The sequence below is a fragment of the Saccopteryx leptura genome, chromosome 1 (genome assembly GCF_036850995.1).
Source record: "Saccopteryx leptura isolate mSacLep1 chromosome 1, mSacLep1_pri_phased_curated, whole genome shotgun sequence".
Taxonomy (NCBI): domain Eukaryota; kingdom Metazoa; phylum Chordata; class Mammalia; order Chiroptera; family Emballonuridae; genus Saccopteryx; species Saccopteryx leptura.
The window spans coordinates 310,744,074-310,766,340 of record NC_089503.1 but is presented as its reverse complement, the minus strand read 5'-3'; the positions used below and the strand labels follow the sequence as shown (position 1 = coordinate 310,766,340).

The 22,267-nt window shown below is 45.2% G+C and overlaps 2 protein-coding genes across 8 annotated transcripts; both read right to left on the bottom strand.

The window, feature by feature from the left end:
* Positions 1-207: 207 nt before the first annotated feature.
* On the bottom strand, positions 208-2,223 carry TOMM22 (translocase of outer mitochondrial membrane 22). Its single transcript, XM_066361256.1, has 4 exons — positions 2,082-2,223; positions 1,703-1,821; positions 1,125-1,242; positions 208-884 (listed from the first exon to the last, which is right to left on the bottom strand). The coding sequence occupies exons 1-4, from the start codon at positions 2,199-2,201 to the stop codon at positions 810-812; spliced, it is 432 nt and encodes a 143-aa protein (XP_066217353.1). The 5' UTR covers positions 2,202-2,223; the 3' UTR covers positions 208-809.
* A 2,580-nt stretch (positions 2,224-4,803) lies between these two features.
* CBY1 (chibby 1, beta catenin antagonist) lies at positions 4,804-22,080 on the bottom strand. Of its 7 annotated transcripts, none has more exons than XM_066358412.1 (6): positions 21,941-22,080; positions 19,103-19,232; positions 15,269-15,385; positions 13,168-13,273; positions 12,966-13,084; positions 4,804-9,124 (listed from the first exon to the last, which is right to left on the bottom strand). In XM_066358412.1, the coding sequence occupies exons 3-6, from the start codon at positions 15,344-15,346 to the stop codon at positions 9,044-9,046; spliced, it is 384 nt and encodes a 127-aa protein (XP_066214509.1). In that variant the 5' UTR covers positions 15,347-15,385; positions 19,103-19,232; positions 21,941-22,080; the 3' UTR covers positions 4,804-9,043. The 7 variants fall into 7 exon arrangements, with proteins under 7 accessions (XP_066214509.1, XP_066214512.1, XP_066214508.1 ...); XM_066358415.1 differs by having other exon boundaries at positions 15,269-15,355; XM_066358411.1 differs by having other exon boundaries at positions 15,269-15,383; positions 19,119-19,232.
* Positions 22,081-22,267: the final 187 nt, after the last annotated feature.

The following is a 22,267-nucleotide window of genomic DNA, read 5'->3' as shown; positions in this document are numbered from 1 at the left end:
CTCATGTCTGAATTCTGTAATTATGTACATAAAGGAAAAAAAAAGGCAAACTGGAGTATGATGCTGCTTTTGAAGGAATTCACTAATATCACAGGTCATCTTTTAGATATATTGTGGTTGGGGCAGCTCATGTTTTGCCCTTCTAAAATGATCTAAGTAATTTTGAGGTGTATATCAGAAACACGCATGACACTTTCAGTTGGAATCATTTTTATTTAAATACAAAAGAGAGCACTGACTTTCCCCCCCCCTCTTTTAGACCATATACACAGGTCTAATAGCCAAAAAGTGCAGTGAAAGTGAGTTTCTGCTCTGCCCTCCACAGTCCCCATCCTGTGGTTGAAGCTGCTGTCTGCCCCTGGCCCCTCCCTTTTCCAACATATATAGAACTTCACAGTGGCTGCTTTTACACTACAGCTATAATGCATTTTGTATTTCATATAGTGTGCATATCAAAACAAAATAGTCATTAACGGTCAGGGGTACATCCTTCCCAATGGCATCAGTTCATACCCCACAAAAGATACAAGATCTGGTGAGGAGTAATCTAGTGAAAGAGGCAAGATGACTAGGGCTGGAGTAACCATCTGCATTGCTGCACTCTGGTATCCATCCGAGTGAGGACAGAAGTCAGGATAGCTTGGAGGGCACAGCTGCAAGTTGGAAGTCTCTCCATGGGACAATGTGGGGGGAAATTCTCTCAACCAGGTTTAGATAGGTCAATGCCAAAGTTAAAAAAAAAAATCAGCAGTTCAAACACTATTTTCAAACTTCATCCACCAAGACAGGTTAAAGATAGTAGTAACAATCTAGATCTTCCCAGGAAGTGAAGGTAGAGCCCCTGGCATTCCTCCTGACAGCCCTGTGTTAGGCCCCAGAAGTATCTGGAACAGAAAAGGGAAGATGTAAGGCACTGTACGAGTCTAGGGATCTTTTTTTACCCCCTACCTCACTGGGGGCAGACAAGGTCTACAGAATGCTTACAGCATACAATCAAGTACCTAAAAGAACATGGGCCAGATCCCAATCTCGACCCACACATTAACTGCTAGTTTACCCTGGTCCTGGAGAAATAACCAAGTTGCGTCTCCACCACTGGCAAAAAGCCCAGGGTATGGACTCACCTGCCGCTGCTGCAGTTGCTGCTGCTGTTCCATTTGCAACTTCTCAGTCTCAAAGACAACAGGAAGAACCAGAATCATGAAGGAAGTTGTCCCAATCCACAAGGCTGCCCTGGAAAACCTGCAGGGGGATTGTGAGCATGATGGTGGGGCAAAACTAGAGAGTTGGACTAAGAAAACCAAATTTCTCATGCTACATAAGCAAATGTTTCTGATTAATGTATTCTACCCAACTCTTGCACCATATCCTACTAGAAAGAAGAGAAGCAGTTCTGGCAGCTGTGTATCTAAGTGACAGTACTTCTAACATTCTCCTGAGTTCTTACAAAGGTACTAATACGTTACTTATCTCACATCATCTGAAATGATTCTAACAATGACCCTGCCCGATAAGAATCCCCACTTTATAAAAAAGTAAGTTGAGACAAAGAAAGGTTAAAGTATCACGAGTCCAAGGTCACTCAACGATCTAGGTGGCAGACTAGCTTCCAACCCTGGTATGCAACTCCAAAGCCCATGTTTAGTTATGGTATATGCGTGTATTCCAGGCACTCCCAACTCTCTTTGCCCCTGTTCCTTACCTGTACATTTTTTGAGCCACAAAGAGGGAGAGATCAAAAGTGGCTCCGGCCGCGGACCGGATCCTCTCTGGAAACATCTCCGTCAGACCCCAGAGTCTCTCCGACAGGGTCTCATCTAACTGTGGTGGAGAGGACGCGGGTCTTGGCTGAAGCAGCGGTAACCTCCCCACGACGCCGACACGCCAAGCTACCCCTCCCCTTGGAGCTAGGGCATCCTGGGCCCAGCGGGGCCCCTAACTCCGCCTCCCAGAGAAGACGCCTCAGTTCAGACCTCTCCAGGATCCGCGACGCGCCTTTGCTTCGATCTCGTAGCACGCGGAGCCCACACCCCCGGGCGGGCGCTCCTGTCCAGACCCCCACGCCCCGCAGGAACCACTACCTCGTCATCGTCGTCTTCTTCCAGCTCCTCCTCAGTTTTCTCAGCATCGCCTTTCGGAAGCAATTCGTCCGGGGACAGGGGAGCCCCAGGAACAGCAACGGCAGCGGCGGCGGCGGCCATGACTGGAGGTGGGAGGGGCGAGGAGGAGCCACCGGAACCGGAAAAGAGGAAGCGAGTGTAGCGCGAAGCGAGGATAGAACTGCTTTTCCGGGAGCCCGAGGCGGGAGGGCTAGGAGAGAGCGACATCTTCTCGCCGGCTGTCATCGAACACCTTCAACCAAGTCAGGAGGCGACTGAGATTGCAATGAAAATTAACACAGGGGAAACTTGCTAAAATTAGAGTGCTTCCTTAGAAATTCTGTTCAGAGGGTTTCGCGTGGGCCCAGCAACTTGCATTTTAACATGCCTCCCAGGGATCGCACTTAGAGAAACACTAATTCTTTTCATTTACCTGAGTTGTGTTGGTAGGAGTAAGAGATTTGAGGCTGTATTGGTCTTTTGAAAAAATCTCAAGTAAACAGACCCAATGTACTAAAACAGAGGCAAGAGTTAACACTTAAGTACCAGGCATTGTTTGTGTGTGTATTGAAGTACTGTTACCTCCATTTTTCTTTTCTAAGTGAGAGGAGGGAAGATAGTGAGACTCCCTCATTGCACCCACGCAGCAACCTCCGTCTCGGGCCAATGATTGAATCAACCAAGCTATCCTCAGGGCCTGAGGTCTACCCTGGGACAAACTGAGCTATCTTCAGCACCTGGGGCTGACACTCCAACCAATCCAGCCACTGGCTGCAGGAGAAGAAGAGGAAGAAAAGCGGGAGCGAGAGGGGAAGAGAAGCAGATGGTTGCTTCTTGTGTGCTCTGTCCAACTGGCCAGGGCCTATTAATCTCCATCTTAGAAATGAAGAAATTGGCCTGACCTGTGGTGGCGCAGTGGATAAAGCGTCGACCTGGAAATGCTGAGGTTGCTGGTTTGAAACCCTGGGCTTGCCTGGTCAAGGCACATATGGGAGTTGATGCTTCCAGCTCCTCCCCCCTTGTCTCTCTCTCCTCTCTGTCTCTCTCTCCTCTCTAAAAATGAATAAATAAAATAAAATAATTTAAAAAAAAAAAAAAAGAAGGTAGGAGAATTTTTAAAAAAAAAAAAAAGAAATGAAGAAATTGAGGAACATTACAGAGTTACTGTCATTCTGAAGGATAGGTTTCTGGGAGTGGACTTGCTGCCAAAAAAAAAGTGTGAATATATAATTTTGCTAGGTATTAGCTGATTGCCTTTAAATTATATACTTTTTAATATATATATATATATATATATATATATATATATATATATATATAAATTTTTATTTATTTTAGTGAATGGTGCAGGAAGCATCAACTCCCATATGTGCCTAGACCAGGCAAGCCCAGGGTTTTGAACTGGCAACCGCAGCCATTCCAGGTTGGCACTTTATCCACTGTGCCACCATAGGTCAGGCCATATTGTAGCAAGAATCAAGGGAGACAAAGAAACCCAGACAACTTGATGAAGGAAATAGGATTTATTAGCCAGCACAGAAGCGTGACCCCAAAAGAGGCAAAACACGAGCTCCCCCAAAGTTAGATTTCTTACATTTTATATACCTTTACAGCTTTAGCTTTCATGTAACAAATGCCCCATTTCTATGACTTCTTTGTCTGCAGACCTACGTGACTTTCATCTCTGGGAGGGGAGGGGGAGAGGAGACCGGAGTGTCTGTCCTTGACTATCACTCATTCTCTGGAACTGCAAGTTCATTTCAAGGAGCTGATAACAAGCAAGGACCAGCTGTGTTTGGTTATTTTTCAGATTTTTCTGCTCCCTCAGTTCTAAACATTGAAGTCACTGGCTTGAGCATAAGGCTCCAGACATTGCAGGTCCCCCCTCTTCTGCATTCTTCTGGTTTCTTCTCCCTCAGTATTATCATATTATTTTTGCATGCATGATAGACAAAAATGCTCTTTATAATGTGCCCCATAAGTTAATACAAGGTAATTTGACATACATCCTTAGCCAATTTTACATGGAATCAGAGAACTTCAGGATTGGATGGTCCAAACCTTTATCTGATGCAACTCGATGCAGCAATGAGACTTTGTCCTGTGCTTACATATTTTGGGGTAGGAGGGCTTGCACTTCCTCCAGATAGACCTGTTTTGTTCATCTATGGACAGGCAGCTCTGGCTACACAGTTTTCATGTCACAATGGGTGCCTACTGTATGATTTAATTATATAAAGTTATAAAACAGGCAAAACCAATCAATGGTGAGAATAGTGATTCCCTTTGAGGAAGAGAAAGGGATAATATTTAGGAAGGGACGGGAGAGTGGCTCTTGAGGTGCTGCTGGTCATGTTCTAGTTCTTGATGTGGGTGGTGTTTACATAGCTATGTTTGTTTTGGATAATTCAGGCTGTACACTTATGAATTATGCCTTTTTTGCATGTTAAACTTTGTATTTTTATTGTTTAAAGTAGGCTAGCTATACATCAATGCAAGGGCAGCATAAGACCCCAGTGGCAATGACTTTTGATTCTTTTACAGAGGCTCCATATGCACAATAATCTGTATCATTGTGCACATGGACTCTTTCAAGAAATGTTGGAAGACCGGCATAGTGAAGACAATCTTATGTGGAAAGTACAGCCATCAGTGATTTCAAGTGGAAAGTCATAATGCTAATGTGAAGAAGTTTTAGGAAAAGTTTAACCAATTAATTGTTTAGTGTTTACAAAAGCAACACATGATTTTTTTTAAAAAATCCTATGTTTGCCTGACCAGGCAGTGGTGCAGTGGATAGAGCGTCGGACTGGGATGCGACCCAGGTTCAAGACCCCGAGGTCGCCAGCTTGAGCGAGGGCTCATCTGGTTTGAGCAAAAGTTCACCAGCTTGAGCCCAAGGTTGCTGGCTCGAGCAAGGGGTTACTCGGTCTTCTGAAGGCCCACGGTCAATGCACGTATAAGAAGGCAATCAATGAACAACTAAGGTGTTGCAATGCGCAATGAAAAACTAATGATTGATGCTTCTCATCTCTCCATTCCTGTGTCTGTCCCTGTCTATCCCTCTCTCTGACTCTCTCTCTGTCTCTGTAAAAAAAAAAAAAAAAAGCGTGACCTGTGGTGGCGCAGTGGATAAAGCGTCGACCTGGAAATGCTGAGGTCGCCGGTTCGAAACCCTGGGCTTGCCTGGTCAAGGCACATATGGGAGTTGATGCTTCCAGCTCCTCCCCCCTCCTCTCTCTCCCTCTCTCTCTCCTCTCTAAAAATGAATAAATAAAATAAAATAAAATAAATTAAAAAAAAAATCCTATGTTTAAGACTAAAGAGTTCTTCCAACAATTAGAAAATTGTTAAAGGATAAGGAAAAAAAAAACCACAAAAGAATCAAGCAGTGCAAAGTATTCAAAGCCTTAGGAATAGATCAGATGATCTAGAAAAGGCAGAATGGGAAGAGAAGACAGGGACAGAGCTCTGTGGAATCAGAAACCTAAAGGTCAGCAGGATACTTAATAAAAATCATAAAGTGGAAAGGTGGTTTGCCAGGGGCTGGAAGAGGGGGAAGTGGGGAGTGAGTTTAATGAAGACAAGAGTTTCAGCTTTACAAGATGAAAGAGCAGTTCTGGAGATGGACGGTGTTGATGGTTGCACATTATCAACATACTAAGATGGCAAATTTTGTTAGGTGTATTTTAATTTTGCTATAAGTTTTTTAAATTAAGTCAATAAAAAGCCATACCTATCAAAAATAAGAGGAAAAAAAAGGTGTTTGTGAGGAAAGGAGTCTCCTTCTCCCACCAAGAGATTCAAGGAGCTGCTGGAGGTGAACAAGGAAAAGCAGAGGAGTGTGGCTGCACTGGTTTCAAGGAGAAATGCTCAGTGGCAGCAAAGAAGACCTATACGTTAAGACTGATGTCAGGCCAGGGGTTACAGTTGAAGGACAAGTGGGGATAAGGGTGCCACCAAGTGAGAAATGATGTCCAATGCGAGGTGCAAAGGTGACCCTGCCATTTGGATGGTGTTCTAGAACTCCGTCCCCTAGCTCATCCCATTCCCTATCCCTTAAATCCATGATTTTCACCTTCCATTTCTGTCCTGTCGAATTGGAAACTGGTAAAGTTCTTAATTTGGGTCAGTGGTGGGCATAGATCCCTTTGAGAATTTTACAAAAGCTATAGGCCCCCTCCCAATTAGCTCTTGTTATTATTGTGCATACACATTCTCTTGCGAGGCCTCAAAACTATAAACTTCCTGATTATCGCCTCTAATCCCACAATCACTCACTCAAATCCACAGCACTTTGTCTCAGCTCTTCCATAACAATTCTTCCCTAATCTGACACTCTGTACAGAAATTGATGAAATTGTAGTAGTTACAAGAGATAATGTCAACTAGATAGCACTCAATTTGGATATCCCATAGAATAGATCTCATTAACAATGGCTTTGAGGAGGAAGAACTCCAGCCAGAACCTGAAGAATACATCTGATTAAAAAGGTAAGATGTTTAATGTGTATATAGCATCTCAATGGAGGAAAAAAAGTTTGGTGAGATAAGGGTAATTTCCCCCCTTCTCTTAGAGACATTCATCAATAGGATTATCCATGACTCCGCTCACACACACACCATCAGCAAACAAGGGTGGGCTCTGCCTTCAATTCATGTCTAGTCTGCCCACTTCACTTCCTCTACTGGCACCTCTCTGGTCCTAGCCTTCCCCCTTCAGTCTGTTCTCACCAGAGAAGTCAGCAGGATCCTTTTAAAAAACAAGTTGATCACGGATTCCTCTGTTCAAACTCACCAAAGGCTTGCTTCATCGTTTAAAATAAATGTCCTTCTTGCCTGACCAGGTGGTGGCACAGTAGACAGAGCACTCACCTGGGAAGCTAAGCACCCAGGCTCAAAACTCCAAGGTTGTCAGCTTGAGCACGGGCTCACCAGCTTGAGTGTGGGGGTTGCTCGCTTGAACATGGGATCATTAACATGATCCCATGGTCATTGTCTTGAGCCCAAGGTCACTGACTCAGCGGAGCCCCTGGTCAAGGCACATATGAGAAACAATCAATGAACAAGTGCCACAACTACAAATTGATGCTTCTCATCTCTTTTCCTTCTTGTCTCTCTCATGCATACATGCGCCCCCCCTCCCCCAAATAAACGTCCTTCACTGCAGAATTGTCCCACATACTGGCCCCAGGCCTGTCAGATGAGCAGGGAGATCCACATCATTGTGACAACTAAACTTGCTCCTCAGTTCCCAAGGTTTTGGTCCAGGCTCTCTCTCCCAGCTGCACCATGCTCTGCTGGTACCTTCATCTAAACACAGGGGATAACAAGCTTGAAGAATTTTCATTAATAATTGCCTGACCTATGGTGGCGCAGTGGATAAAGCATAGACCTGGAATGCTGAGGTCGCAGGTTCAAAACACCAGGCTTGCCTAGTCAAGGCACATATGAGAAGCAACTACTACAAATTGATGCTTCTCTTTCTTTCTCTAAAATAAAATTAAAAAATCTATAAAAAATAATAATTCTCATGAATATGAGAAATATGCCTGGCCTGGCATCAAGTGTGTTCATTAAAATGGTTGCTAATTACAGTCATTTAGAAATAAGCAAACTCCCAATCACTCCAGTTGCCTCCACCTGGAGATTTAGGCCCTATATGTATCTGTGTCCTTCTCCAATTTCTTCTGCATTACTCTCTATGTCAGAAGGTAAGCGGGCCATAAGGGTAAACACAAACAGCACCCAGCTCCTCTTTCACTGTGGGCTGAGTCCACAGGCTTCCCACTTCCACTCTGTATCCTAGACCAGTCTCTGAACTTCCCAGTTTGGTTCCTTGTCTGCAAATAGGCATGTTGATAGTCCCTGTTCCACAGGGCCAGGCTGAGGAAATGAAGATGTGTGCAATGTCCTAAGCCGTGTCCCAGGCACATAACTGCTCACCACAGTAGTCCATCCCTAGATGTAAGCCTTGTCCCCACCCTCAGTGACCTCCCCCTCGACTTTGGGAGCTGGGTTCCCTCTGACTGACTGGCTGGCTCCCTCCTCCAGCCAGAGCAGCTCAGCTCACTGACTCATGCACAAATTTCCACTCTCAAAATCCAGCCCCAACCCCAATCACCCCAGTCCCTGCCAGGTCCAGGCTAGTCCCAACTCCCCAAAGGAGGAAAACCGGGAATCTTGGGCAGAGAGAATGTTTCTGTTCCAGGTCAGCCTTTGCCAATGCCCCGGAACCAGAATGCTTCTTCTGCAACAGTGACATTTCCCCACAACCTAACAAGTCTGTCTTTGGATGGAGCAACAGAAACTTAGACTCCAGTTTCCATTTACTTCTCCAAGAACCAATTATATAACATCATTTAATTTTAAAAAGTAGTGTAAATAGGAAAGTAGCACAAAAATAGTGTTGCATGGAAGGCTGACACTTGCTGTTGAGATGCTGAAGCCAGAGGACGGAGAGAGTAGCCTGAGGGGCACAGGACCAGAAGAGCTGCTCATCTGAAACCCCCTCCTACAGGCGCTTTAGAACTGGGGCCATGCTCCGAACACCAATGTGAGGGGATGCAATGATGAACTCCAACTGCTTCTTCTAAGAGTCTGTCCAATGAGACTGAACCTAGGACAGGTGCCTTTGTATGTTAAGGCACTGGCAAGCACCCAAAGTCTTACCATGGCTCCAGACCTCCTTGAGGCCGAGTTCCTGTGCTGGCCTCCCTGTGCCGTGCAGCCAGAGTACATTGCCACTTACTGCCCTGCAATCCTACTTTCCTCCATTTTTTGGTCAACTTTCTATTGCTAACTCAAGGGTGCTGGTGCCTTTGGCATTATATGGTACTCTTTCCCAGGACCTAATCCATGAGTTCAGCTAAAAACCCCTCAGCTCTATTCTACTCCAATTAGCAGAAGTCCTCTATTCTCCAAAGAAGTGTCTTGGGAGGTCTTCATTTTCTTCTCCGGTTGACACGCTTCAGTTCATCCAATTCCTTCTTCATTATCTGGAATTCGGCAGTGGTCTCAGAGAACTGGAAGAAAAGCAGCAGACGATTATAAAGAAGGATGTTTCTGGGCTGTTTCAGGTTTGCTGTGCACCATGGAAAAGCCCCTGGCAATTTCCTAAAAATGCCTGCTGGAAGCCATGACAAAAACCCCTTTGTAACTGGGCGGAATATAACCACCTCAAGTACTTGAAGAACATTCACAATCTACTTGAGCAATGCTTTTGATCACCTCCTAGGATTTTTTTTTTTTTTTACAGGGACAGAGAGAGAGAGTCAGAAAGAGGGATAGACCGACAGGAATGAAGAGAGATGAGAAGCATCAATCATCAGTTTTTTTGTGTGTGTGACACCTTAGTTGACTGCTTTCTCTTATGTGCCTTGACCGTGGGCCTTCAGCAGACCAAGGAACCCCTTGCTCAAGCCAGCGACTTTGAGTCCAAGCTGGTGGGCTTTTTGCTCAAACCAGATGAGCCCGCGCTCAAGCTGGCAACCTTGGGGTCTCGAATCTGGGTCCTTCTGCATCCCAGTCTGATGCTCTATCCACTGTGCCACCGCCTGGTCAGGCACCTCCTAGGGTTTTATGGCACACACTGCATTGAGGACAGCAGGCCTCATGGGATGAAAGGGCAGATAATGGCACAATCTCCCTCTCAGGAGCACACCCGTGCCTTTCCCAGTCCCCTTTTTCCTCCTCTAGGTGCATTACCTTTGCCTTTCCCTCATTTAAGTGCCAAGGCCCTCCTGCCTCTGTAACCTGTTACGTGAGCCCATAAAGCCCAGCTAGCTCACTTCTGCTAATTGTGTGACTTTCCTCCATTTTTTTTAGAGAAAGAGAGTGAGAAACTGCAGACAGACAGACAAACAGGAAGCAGAGAAATGAGAAGCATCAACTTGTTATTGCAGTGGCACTTTAGTTGTTCATTGATTGCTTTCTCATAGGTGCTGTGACCAGAGTGGGGGGAAGAGCTCTAAATGAGCCAGTCACCCCTTGCTCAAGCCAATGACCTTCGGCTTCAAGCCAGCGACCACAGGGTCATGACTATGATCCCATGCTAAAGCCAGTGACCCCACGCTCAAGCTGGCGACCTCTGGATTTCGAACCTGGGTCCTCAGTATCCTAGGTCAACACTCTATCCACTGCACCACTGCCTGGTCAGGTGTGACTTTCTACATAAACTTTCTTTTATAATTTGGAAAAAAAAAAGGCAGATATTGGTGAATGTAAGCTAAAGGACTAGTTGCTTCTGAGCTGTAGCTCCCATAATGATGCATAGGGGGAAAATACTTCATCAAGAATGCCACTTTTGCCTGACCAGGCGGTGGTGCAGTGGATAGAACGTCGGACTGGGATGCAGAGGACCCAGGTTCGAGACCCCGGGATCACCGGCTTGAGCGCAGGCTCATCTGGCTTGAGCAAAGAAAAAAAAATTCACCAGCTTGGACCCAAAGCTGCTGCCTCGAGTAAGGGGTTACTTGGTCTGCTGAAGGCCCATGGTCAAGGCACATGTGAGAGAGCAATCAATGAACAACTATGGTGTCACAAAGAAAAACTAAAGATTGATGCTTCTCATCTCTCTTCGTTCCTATCTGTATCTATCCTTCTGACTCTCTCTGTCTCTGAAAAAAAAAAAAAAAGAATGCCACTTTTGGCCCTTGCCAGTTGACTCAGAGCATCAGCCCAGTGTGTGGATGTCCTGGGTTCGATTCCCAGTCAGGGCACATAGGAGAAGCAACTATCAGTTTCTCCACCCTCCCCCTCTCCCTTCTTTCTCTCTTCCCTTCCCGCAACCATGGCTCAGTTGGAGCAAGTCGGCCCCAGATACTGAGGATGGTTCCATGGCCTTGCCTCAGGTGCTAAAGTAGTTTGGTTGCTAAGCAACAGAGCAATGGCACCAGATGGACAGAGCATTGTCCCATAGGGGGCTTGCTGGGTGGATCCCGGTCAGGCTGCATGCAGGAGTCTGTCTCTCTGCCTCTCCGCTTCTCACTTAAGGGGGAAAAAATGCCATTTTCCTCATCAGGATCTTTCAGTGGACTTGAGATATTCAAGACAGGGTCAGAGCCTGACCAGGCAGTGGCTCAGTGGATACAGTGTCAGACTGGGATGTGGAAGGACCCAGGTTTGAGACCCCAAGGTTGCCAACTTGAGCGTGGGCTCGTCTGGCTCAAGCAAAAAGCTCACCAGCTTGGACCCAAGGTCGCTGGCTCGAGCAAGAGGTTACTCGATCTGCTGAAGGCCTGCGGTCAAGGCACATATGAGAGAGCAATCAATGACAACTAAGGTGTCACAACAAAAAACTGGTGATTGATGCTTCTCATCTCTCTCCGTTCCTGTCTGTCTATCCCTCTCTCTGATTCACTCTCTGTCCCTGTAAAAAAAAAAAAAAAAAAAAAAAAAAGACAGGGACAGAGAGATACCAACTTTCTAAAGTAGGGGTCAGCTTACTATACGAGTCACACTTCCTTAGTAATCCACTATTCTGAGTGCTTTACTTGTATTGTTAACTCACTATGAGGTGAATCCCACTATCATGCCTATTTTATTGCTAAAGAAACTAAGTCCTTCACACAGATCAGGTAAATAACTTGCCTAAAGTCACATAACTAGTATGGAGCTTGGCAAGGATCCAGGAAGTCTGGCTCCAGGAAGTCTGGCTCCAGAATGCATGCTCTTAACCACAAGTACACTCTCCTGCCTCTTCTTCACATGCATCTCTAGAACTAACAGGCTGCTGGGTTTTTTTTGTTGTTGTTTTTTTACAGGGAAAGAGAGAGAGTCAGAGAGAGGGATAGACAGGGACAAACAGACAGGAACAGAGAGAGATGAGAAGCATCAATCATCAGTTTTTCGTTGCGACACCTTACTTGTTCACTGATTGCTTTCTCATATGTGCCTTCACTGTGGGCCTTCAGCAGACCAAGTAACTCCTTGCTCAAGCCAGAGACCTTGGGTCCAAGCTGGTGAGCTTTGCTCAAGCCAGATGAGCCTAGGCTCAAGCTGGCAACCTCAGGGTCTCGAACCTGGGTCCTCTGTATCCCAGTCCGACGCTCTATCCACTGCGCCACATCCTGGTCAGGCGGCTGCTGGGTTTTTAACAGCTACAGGAAACCAACGCCAATGCAGAGTGCTCCTCAGCAGGTAGTACAAGGCATCTCCAAGCCTCCTTTCCAGAATGCCTTCATCCCAGCCTCCATTCCTTTACTAGTTCCACACTAAGCTCAAATATCCCTTCCTATGCAGTGTCCTCCTGTCTTGACAGTTACTTTCTCTCTATCCTGTGCTGACACCAGGCCCTGTACAAATTCTAACTGTTGCCTTTCCCACAAGGCACGGGCAGTATATTTACTGTCCATCTCCCCACTAGACTTGTATCATTGGATTGTGGCCGGGCAAACTGGCCCTCACAAAGTATGAGCAGGAAGAACCGACTGGAGGGGGAGTCTCCTCAAAAGGAAAGCCGGCCCTGGCTGGTTGGCTCAGAGGTAGAGCGTCGGCCTGGCGTGCGGGGGACTTGGGTTTGGTTCCCGGCCAGGGCACATAGGAGAAGCGCCCATTTGCTTCTCCACCCCCCCCTCCTTCCTCTCTGTCTCTCTCTTCCCCTCCTGTAGCGGAGGCTCCATTGGAGCAAAGATGGCCCGGGCGCTGGGGATGGTTCCTTGGCCTCTGCCCCAGGCGCTAGAGTGGCTCTGGTCGCAGCAGAGCATCGCCCCTGGTGGGTGTGCCGGGTGGATCCCGGTTGGGCGCATGCGAGAGTCTGTCTGACTGTCTCTCCCCGTTTCCAGCTTCAGAAAAATACAAAAAAAATAAATTAAAAAAAAAAAAAAAAAGGAAAGCCTAGGCAGCCCTTCCCATCACCTTCCTCACCATGTCAAGCAGGATGTCCACCTTCAACTGCAAGATATTGTTCTCTTCTTTCAACTGCTGGTTCCGCTTCCGGAGGCGTTGAGCCTCCCTCTGGTCCACACCTTCACTAACCCTTGTCTCTGGTGGAAAAACAAAACGAGGAGTTACAGGGGTAATTTCCTTCCATAATCTTGTTAGTCAAAATGGCAGGAAATCAGCCCACCTGTTACCCAATGGCCATTTTCAAACTTCAGGTTTTGTCCCGCCAGGTTCATAGTGAGGGTCCCATAGCCAAGGCCCAGCTCCACCTCCCGGGTTGACCGATCCAGCTGTGGGTGAGATATCGCATGCCAGCTTCAGAAAGCCTGGCACACAGGCTCCATTTCCCAGCACCTCTCCTCAGTATTGAACCCTGACTAACTCACTTATTCCTTCTAATCATTACCCAGCACATTTAATCATTTTTTAGTTAAAAATTTTTATTATATTTTAATGATTTTAGAGAGAGGAAGGGAGAAAGAGAGAGACAAGAACATCAATCTGTTCCTGTATGTGCCCTGACTGGGGATCGAATTCGGCAACCTCTGTACTTCAGCACAATGCTCTAACCAACTGAGCCATCTGGCCAGGGCTTAATATTGTTTTTTAGGCCCTGGCCGGTTGGCTCAGCGGTAGAGCGTCGGCCTAGCGTGCGGAGGACCCGGGTTCGATTCCCGGCCAGGGCACACAGGAGAAGCGCCCATTTGCTTCTCCACCCCTCCGCCGCGCTTTCCTCTCTGTCTCTCTCTTCCCCTCCCGCAGCCAAGGCTCCATTGGAGCAAAGATGGCCCGGGCGCTGGGGATGGCTCTGTGGCCTCTGCCTCAGGCGCTAGAGTGGCTCTGGTCGCAACATAGCGACGCCCAGGATGGGCAGAGCGTCGCCCCTGGTGGGCGTGTCGGGTGGATCCCGGTCGGGCGCATGCGGGAGTCTGTCTGACTGTCTCTCCCTGTTTCCAGCTTCAGAAAAATGAAAGAAAAAAAAAATAAAAAATAAAAATATTGTTTTTTAAAGTCAGAAAATCAAGTAAGGTGCAACAAAAACTTAAACCATAGGAGAGAACATACTGCTTTATACAATAGGTGTTTTCAAAAAAGCGATGTATGCTGGAGTTTGTAAAATGAATTATTTTACACATACTGTGAAAATTATTTTTTTTTTAAATTTTTATTTTTTACAGAGACAGAGAGAGTCAGAGAGAGGGATAGATAGAGACAGACAGACATTAACAGAGAGAGATGAGAAGCATCAATCATTAGTTTTTCTTCACGACACCTTAGTTGTTCATTGATTGCTTTCTCATATGTTCCTTGACCATGGGGCTACAGCAGAGCGAGTAACCCCTTGCTCAAGCCAGCGACCTTGGGTCCAAGCTGGTGAGCTTTCTTTTTTTTTGCTCAAACCAGATGAGCCCGTGCTCAAACTGGCGACCTTGGGGTCTCGAACCTGGGTCCTCCGCATCCCAGTCTGACGCTCTATCCACTGCGCCACCGCCTGGTCAGGCTGTGAAATTTTTTTTAAAATGTAATAAGTGCCTAAATTATCATCTGCTTACTATGGAGCTACATACATCACAGACAAGGCATAAAATGTTAATACCCTATTAGGAATAGCTGTTCTTTAATGTATACTGCTCACAAAAATCAGGAGATATTTAAAAATGAATATAAAGCAATAAAAAAAGCAAACAAGTCAAAGAAAGTTCTTCAATTATGCAGATGAGATGCAAACCCAACTTTTATTTCATTGGTGAAAATGCACTATACAAAAGGCTGAAAGTACCAGAGTATCTGCATGTTCCCTGACCCCCTAATTTTTGTGAGCAATGTATTTTTCAATGTTTTTACAAGTCGCTGAGCACCCACTCTGCATCAGGTCTAGTACTGGGTATTCAGAGGTGAATGCGACCAGCTCTGCCCTTGAGGAGCCTAGAAACTGTCTCTGGAGCTGTGATGTATCCTTTGGAATGCCACTAATAGTGGCAAACATCATCTTTTCAGAATAATTTGATTTTTAGACATGACTAAAATCAATTCCTGACCACATCTTGGAAATAAAGTGAAGCCAAACTGGATAATATTTGGAGTAAAAAATAGTAATAAAATTAACTATCTTATTAGCTTCTTGAACAAGCTCTGACAGTCATCCCCAAATAGGAGTTAAAAATTATTTTAGCAATAGCAATATGAATGAAAAGGATGCCTCTGGAGGACCCCATTTCCATCGGAGACCAGGCTTGATGCTCCAGTCACATGCACTCCAGGCTGACCCTAGTACTGACACTCACATTTTGCAGGTTGGAGAGAGAAGCAGACTTCCGAGGAGGCGTCTTCTTTGGACTGAACGTATTCCCAAAGAGAGGCATTTTTGGCCTGATGAAGGAAAGGTCAATGCTCCTTGTGCTAGAGTAAGGATAAGTCAGGGGTATAAACAGCTGGGTCAGTGACTTTGTCACTGTCCTAAAATCACAAAACATACATCTTATGTGATGATTCACAACCCTGGTAATGGCTCCCCTGTGTTGAGTGCTCACTGAGCGCCAGGCAGGCAGTATGCTAAAACCCTTGCATATAGTGTTTCGACTCTCACACCACCCTTTGCTCACTCTTCTCATTATCCCCATTTGACAGATAAGGTTTAGAAAGATTAAGGTCCTAAGGGGGAGCTAGAATTTGAACACAGCTGTGTGGGGCTCTACAGTTTAAGTTAACCACAGAGAAGTGCCTAACTGGCCCGCCTTAAAATATCACAAGCTGACATCACCAGGTTTCTAGTCTAGGCCAGTGGTAGTCAACCTGGTCCCTACCGCCCACTAGTGGGCTTTCCAGCTTTCATGGTGGGCAGTAGCGGAGCAACCAAAGTATAAATAAAAAGATAGATTTAACTATAGTAAGTTGTTTTATAAGGATTTATTCTGCCAAACTTAACGAAAATCTGACATAAAGTACTTGGTAAGTAATTATTATATGCTCACTCTTATAAATTATAAAGCTGTAACTCTGCTTTATAAATTTTATAAAGTAAAGTTACTTCCCTACTTTATAAATCACCATTGCTGTGGAACCGGTGGGCAGTTAGAAAATTTTACTACTAACAGAGATACAAAAGTGGGTGGTAGGTATAAAAAGGTTGACTACTCCTGGTCTAGGCCCTGGTCGGCAAACTACGGCTCGTGAGCCACATGTGGCTCGTTGGCCCCTTGAGTGTGGCTCTTCTACAAAATACCATGTGCGGGTACTACCTCGATAAGGAATGTACCTACCTATATAGTTTAAGTTTAAAAAATTTGACTCTCAAAAGAAATTTCAATCATTGTACCGTTGATATTTGGCTCTGTTAACTAATTAGTTTGCCGACCACTGGGAGCAAGGAATATAATTCTATTTATTCCCGTACCCTGGTAAGAGTCACACAACCTCTGCATGAACTCCATTTTAAAGAAATAAAGCTATATTTATACTTCACTTTCAGGTTGATACTAGTGCCCCTCAGTTGGACTAAATGTCAAAGGTCACCTGTCCTGCATCCAGTGGAAGGAGGCAGGCCCATAACATGGCAGAGCTGACAATAGCAGCTACACATTTGCTTTCAGCATATTGTAACCTGCTGCAATTCACACAGACCCAGTTACATAAATTTACTGACATTGTCCATTTGGGGGATAGGGGTAGGGGTAGGGGGAGAGGGAAGACTGGTAAATCTTTTTGTATATTTATGTGTAACATAAATATAGAAAAGTATACTGGCCCTGGCCGGTTGGCTCAGTGGTAGAGCGTCGGCCTGGTGTGCAGGAGTCCCAGGTTTGATTCCCAGCCAGGGCACACAGGAGTAGCGCCCATCTGCTTCTCCACCCTCCCCCTCTCCTTCCTCTCTGTCTCTCTCTTCCCCTCCCGCAGCCAAGGCTCCATTGGAGCAAAGTTGGCCTGGGCACTGTGGATGGCTCTGTGGCCTCTGCCTCAGGCGCTAGAATGGCTCTGGTTGCAACAGAGCGACGCCCCAGATGGGCAGAGCATCGCCCCCTGGTGGGAGTGCTGGGTGGATCCCGGTAGGGCGCATGCGGGAGTCTGTCTGACTGTCTCCCCGTTTCCAACTTCAGAAAAATATTTTAAAAAAAAAAATTAATTAATTAAAAACAAAAGAAAAGTATACAAGTCATAAACATGGTTTCCTGAGTTTTACTAAAATAAGCCCCCCACCCACGTACCCTGTGCAGCCACCCTCCAGCTTAGGATCCAGAACACTTCATTACCCGACAAGCCTTGCCCAACACCTTCAAAGCCACGGATTTGTAGAGGATATCCTCTTTTGTATCTTTTTTTTCACTCAATACCATGTTTGTGAGATTTCTCCATGTTATTATATATAGCTGTAGTCTGTTCATATGGCCGTAAAATATTCTACTGCATAGAGTGGATGTTAGGACTGTTTCCAATTTTTGTCTGTTAAAAATGGGCTAAGAACACTCTTGGATGTGGATTTCCACACACGTTAAGTATACTACTCCTCTGGTTCTTTATCTAGCAGTGGAATTGCTGACTCATAGAGCCTCTATATATTCAGCTTTAGTAGATACTGCTAAATGGTTTCTAAAATGGTTATACCAATTTATAATCCTACCAACAATGTATGAGACCCTTGTAAACATATGGCATTTTCATCCTTTTTTATTTTATCCCTCTGGTAGGTAGGTGGTGTATCACATTGTGTTTCATTTGCTTTACCCCAATAACTAATTAAATGGAGCATCTTTTCATATGCTCAATGGATATTTGGATACACTTTTTAGACATGCTGGTTCAAGTCTTTGCCTTTTTTCTATTGGGTTGTCTCTTTTTTTTTTATTTGTAAGGGTCTTTTTTTTAACATGATAAATACAAGTCCTTTGGTGTCTGTATATATAGAGAATACTAAAATTCATTGTGATTAAAAAGTTCTTTTTTTTTAATGTTTAGTTTTTATATATTTTATAGAGAAGAAGGGAGAGAGACAGGAACATTGATCCATTCCCATATGTGCTCTGATTAGGGATCAAACCGGTAACCTCTGCATTTTAGGACAATGCTCTAACCAACCAAGTTATCTAGCCAGGGCAAAGAAGTTCTTAATTTTAATGGAATATAACTTACCAAATTTCTTTAATGAGTAGTGTTTCTTTCTTTTCCTCTTTTTAATTTTTTAAAGACTCTATTCATTTTAGAGAGGGGAGAGAGAGAAAGAGAGAGAAGGGGGAGGAGCAGGAAGCATCAACTTCCATATGTGACTTGACCAGGCAAGTCCAAGGTTTCGAACCCATGACCTCAGAGTTCCAGGTCAACACTTTATGCACTGCATCACCACAGGTCAGGCAAGTAGTGTTCCTGTGTCCTATTTAAGATAATTTGCCTACTCTAAGGTCATGATGTTTTCATATATTAATTTCTGGAAATTTTATTTCACACCTAGCACTATGATCCATCTGGAATTAATTTTTGTATATTGTGAGAAACAGGAGTCAAGGTTCATTTCTTCCCATATATTACCTAGTTTTAACTTATACACACAAGTGGCTTAAAAAGATTCCTTCTAAGAAACTCTAAATGGACTAAAATAATAGTTAAAGCACCGGTGAGCAAAGAAACTGTTAGAGCTCTCACTGTCCCTAGTCCTAGTATAATAAGGTCTTTCTTTACCACATTATAAGATAAAAACAGTAATGAGTTAATCATATCTAATAAGAAGTTGGTCAAAAAAGAGGGAACTTCTCAAGACTATTTGAAACAAGGTTTTATATCAACTATCATTACAGGATAACTAAAAACACACACACACACAAAGAACTCATAGTATAAATCCATCATAATTAGCAAGATCTGTTTTCAATGAGAACATGAAGGAAAACTTCTTTCTGTGCTGTTTTCAGTGATGTAGAAACTAGTATCATTAAAATTAATGATAAAAGTTTAAAAGTTTCTTTGGAGGTGTTACAATACACAATACAAAAGTGTAAGTATACATGATATATAAAAAAGATATTTTGGGGTGTGTACTCATGAGAGTTTTATTGGTAGGTGTGTTTTTGTAATGAAAGAAAGCTGTCGACCCACAACCTATGGAATGGCATTTGGGCCTGGGCACAACAACTTAAGACTTGGACAAACCCGAATGCTTCCAGCTTGGTGGTGGACGGGACAGCAGTGGGAACCAAGATGCTGAGGGAGTTTAAAGCTGTGCTACCACGTCATCCAAAACACAAGGCCCTGGTATTGTATCTGCTGGAGAAAACAAAAGGGTGGAAGAGGGGAGGCAATTAATCTTATGTCTGTAGAGGGCACAACAAGAATGAAACTAGAATGTAAAGAAAGAGAGATTTTTAACAAAAAAGAAAAGGGCACAGTAACAAAAACAAAGTAGTATCATTTCCTGCACATCCACTATGGGTCTGGCCCAATGCTGGGTACACTTCCTATAGTTCTTGGATTCCTTGCAGCAACCCCTGAAGGTAGGTATTTCCCAATGTCTGCTGCATATGGAAAAACTAGGCCTCAGAGAATATAGGCAATTTTCCCAAGGTCCACAGCCACAGTCAGCTGGTGAAAATTATATAGCAAATTGCCTCTGTAATAATATTTGTGGGGTACAGCATATAAAAAGCATTTCCATCCATCATATTGGCAAAATTTCAAAGATGAATAATATCCAATGCTAGTGAGGGTGTAGAGAAAAATATTCTCTTGGCCCTGGCCAGTTGGCTCAGCGGTAGAGCGTTGGCCTGGCGTGCGGGGGACCCGGGTTCGATTCCTGGCCAGGGCACATAGGAGAAGCGCCCATTTGCTTCTCCACCCCCCCCCCCTCCTTCCTCTCTGTCTCTCTCTTCCCCTCCCGCAGCCAAGGCTCCATTGGAGCAAAGATGGCCCGGGCGCTGGGGATGGCTCCTTGGCCTCTGCCCCAAGCGCTAGAGTGGCTCTGGTCGCAGCAGAGCGACGCCCCGGAGGGGCAGAGCATCGCCCCCTGGTGGGCAGTGCTTCGCCCCTGGTGGGCGTGCCGGGTGGATCCTGGTCGGGCGCATGCGGGAGTCTGTCTGACTGTCTCTCCCCGTTTCCAGCTTCAGAAAGATTAAAAAAAAAAAAAAATTCTCTTGGTGGAAACCTAAGATGCTATAATTTTTCAATTAGGCAAAACCTAGCAAAATTTGATATGTGCATACTTTTTGGCCAGCAAATCTACTTCTAAAAATTTATCCTCCACAAAGAATTGGTTGAGCATGCTTATACTAATGTATAAGCATTAGTTAATAACAGTGAAAATTAAAAAACCCAAAATGGCTATGTAACAATCCAATGGTTGGTGCAGCCAAATACATCATGGCACATTCTCATAATGGAATACTAAGTGGCAAGGAAAGACAATGAGACAGCTGTATATGGACTGACCCGAAAAGCCTTCCAACACGCTCTACATTAAAAATGCAGGTTGCAGAACACTATGTATACTGTAATCCCATATGACAATATAAAAACAAATAAAAAAGCAGTAATATAGTGTGTATACAAAAAAACCCCCAAAATTTGAAGAAAACCTGGAAGGATACACCAAACAGCTCACAGTGGTTAAATCTGGGAAGGGGAGTAGAATGGCTGACTCCAAAGAAATGATCATTTTTATAGGCTTAAAAAATGGGGTGGGGTGGAGTGGGGGGGAGGGGAGCAAATAGTGGCAATTTCATATGTTACAGTAGAAAATTATATTAAAGAAATACACTTCCAGATTTAATGAATTATTAGAATAATATATTCATGTATTACTTAGGAAAAAAAAAAAAACACATAAGAAAAGCAGCCTGTCTCTCCAGGCATCTGGAAACATGCAAAGAAGGAGAGAAAAAAGCCCAATTGTCATTGCAAAGGTAGCAACTGTGCTAACAACTCTGCCTGAGCACATCCTTAGAGCAATTTCCAGGCCTGGTTCTGCCCCTCAGTAGCCTGCTGAACCTTAGCCTCGTTAATTTATTTCTCAGGGTTTTAACAGGGACACTTCACCAATGACCTCACTAATCCTCGTAATTCTTCAGCTGAGAACCATCACCAATATACAACCAATGAGGAAAAGGAAGGGTCTGCACTAGCTGCCTTTTAAGTCAGATTCAGTAACCCACAAACAAGTCGAGCTGAGACCCATGGGTCCTGGAACATCAGTGTGGACCGAGGGGTCCCCTTGTTTCTAGTGAACCTGCCGGGGGAGACAAGGCTCAGTACACAGGAAGTGAAGGGAGAGCATATGGGTTCCAACCATCGCGCTGCCGCTCACCTCCAGCAGGATCCCAGCCCTTACCTTCTCCCGACTTCAGGCTTCTTATTTGTAATCAGGGGAAAGACCAGTACCCGGCTCACAAGTTGTTAACGTACTTTACTGTTTACAAAAAGCTGTGACATTTGATGCTCACAGCAACCCAAGGATGTCCCAATCTACAAATCAGAAAACTGAGGCTGAGAGAAGCTAAGTAACTTGCCCCCCTCACACCGTGAGTAGGTGGTGGACCTGAGCTTCAAAATAAGGTCTAGTCCCCTGTGCTAGTGATAATAATCACTTCACCACAGTGCAATGAACATTTTGCAATGGGCCATAAAATGCACTCTCTTATCTTAATCTAACAAAAAGTCTTTGGCTTTCATCAGATTTTCAAATGGATCCGCGAATCCCCGAGTTCAGTGCCAGCCCAGTCCGCGTCGCACAGGTACAAGCCGCCCGGGGCTGGTGGAGACAACTGACGGTAGCGAACAAGCGTTCACTGTTCACTCGCAGGCCCTTCGCAGCCTGCCTACGGGGAGGAATTACTATTCCAATTTACAATCAAGGCAACACACTTCGAGAGGGGAGGAGACTCGCCGGGGTGAAGCAGGCCTTCGCCCCCTGCTCGGCGCCCTGGGGCCGTCCAAGCAGCCGAGAGGCCCTGGGTCCTCTGGGGAAAGCCCGGATGTCCTACCCTCCTTCAGGCCGTTGGGAGATCCCGGGTTAGGAGACGTAACTGACGCGTTCCAGAAGCTAGGTTCCAAATAAACTCCTAGACCGCGTGCAAAAGACCCGCAACGAGTCTTCTGACCAGAGGTGATCGCGACAGCGGGCCCTTTTCCCACCTGACCGCCGCGCGCAAGTGCAGCCCCGCCCCCGACTCTACCACTGAGAGAGTGGAGGGGGGGCGTCCAGACGGTGGGCTTAAACGCGTGTGTCTTCGCGGAGCACTAAGAAGGCTTGAGGACTGCTCTCGACATAATAAAGGGGTTTCACAAAGAGATTATCTCTGGAGTCATTT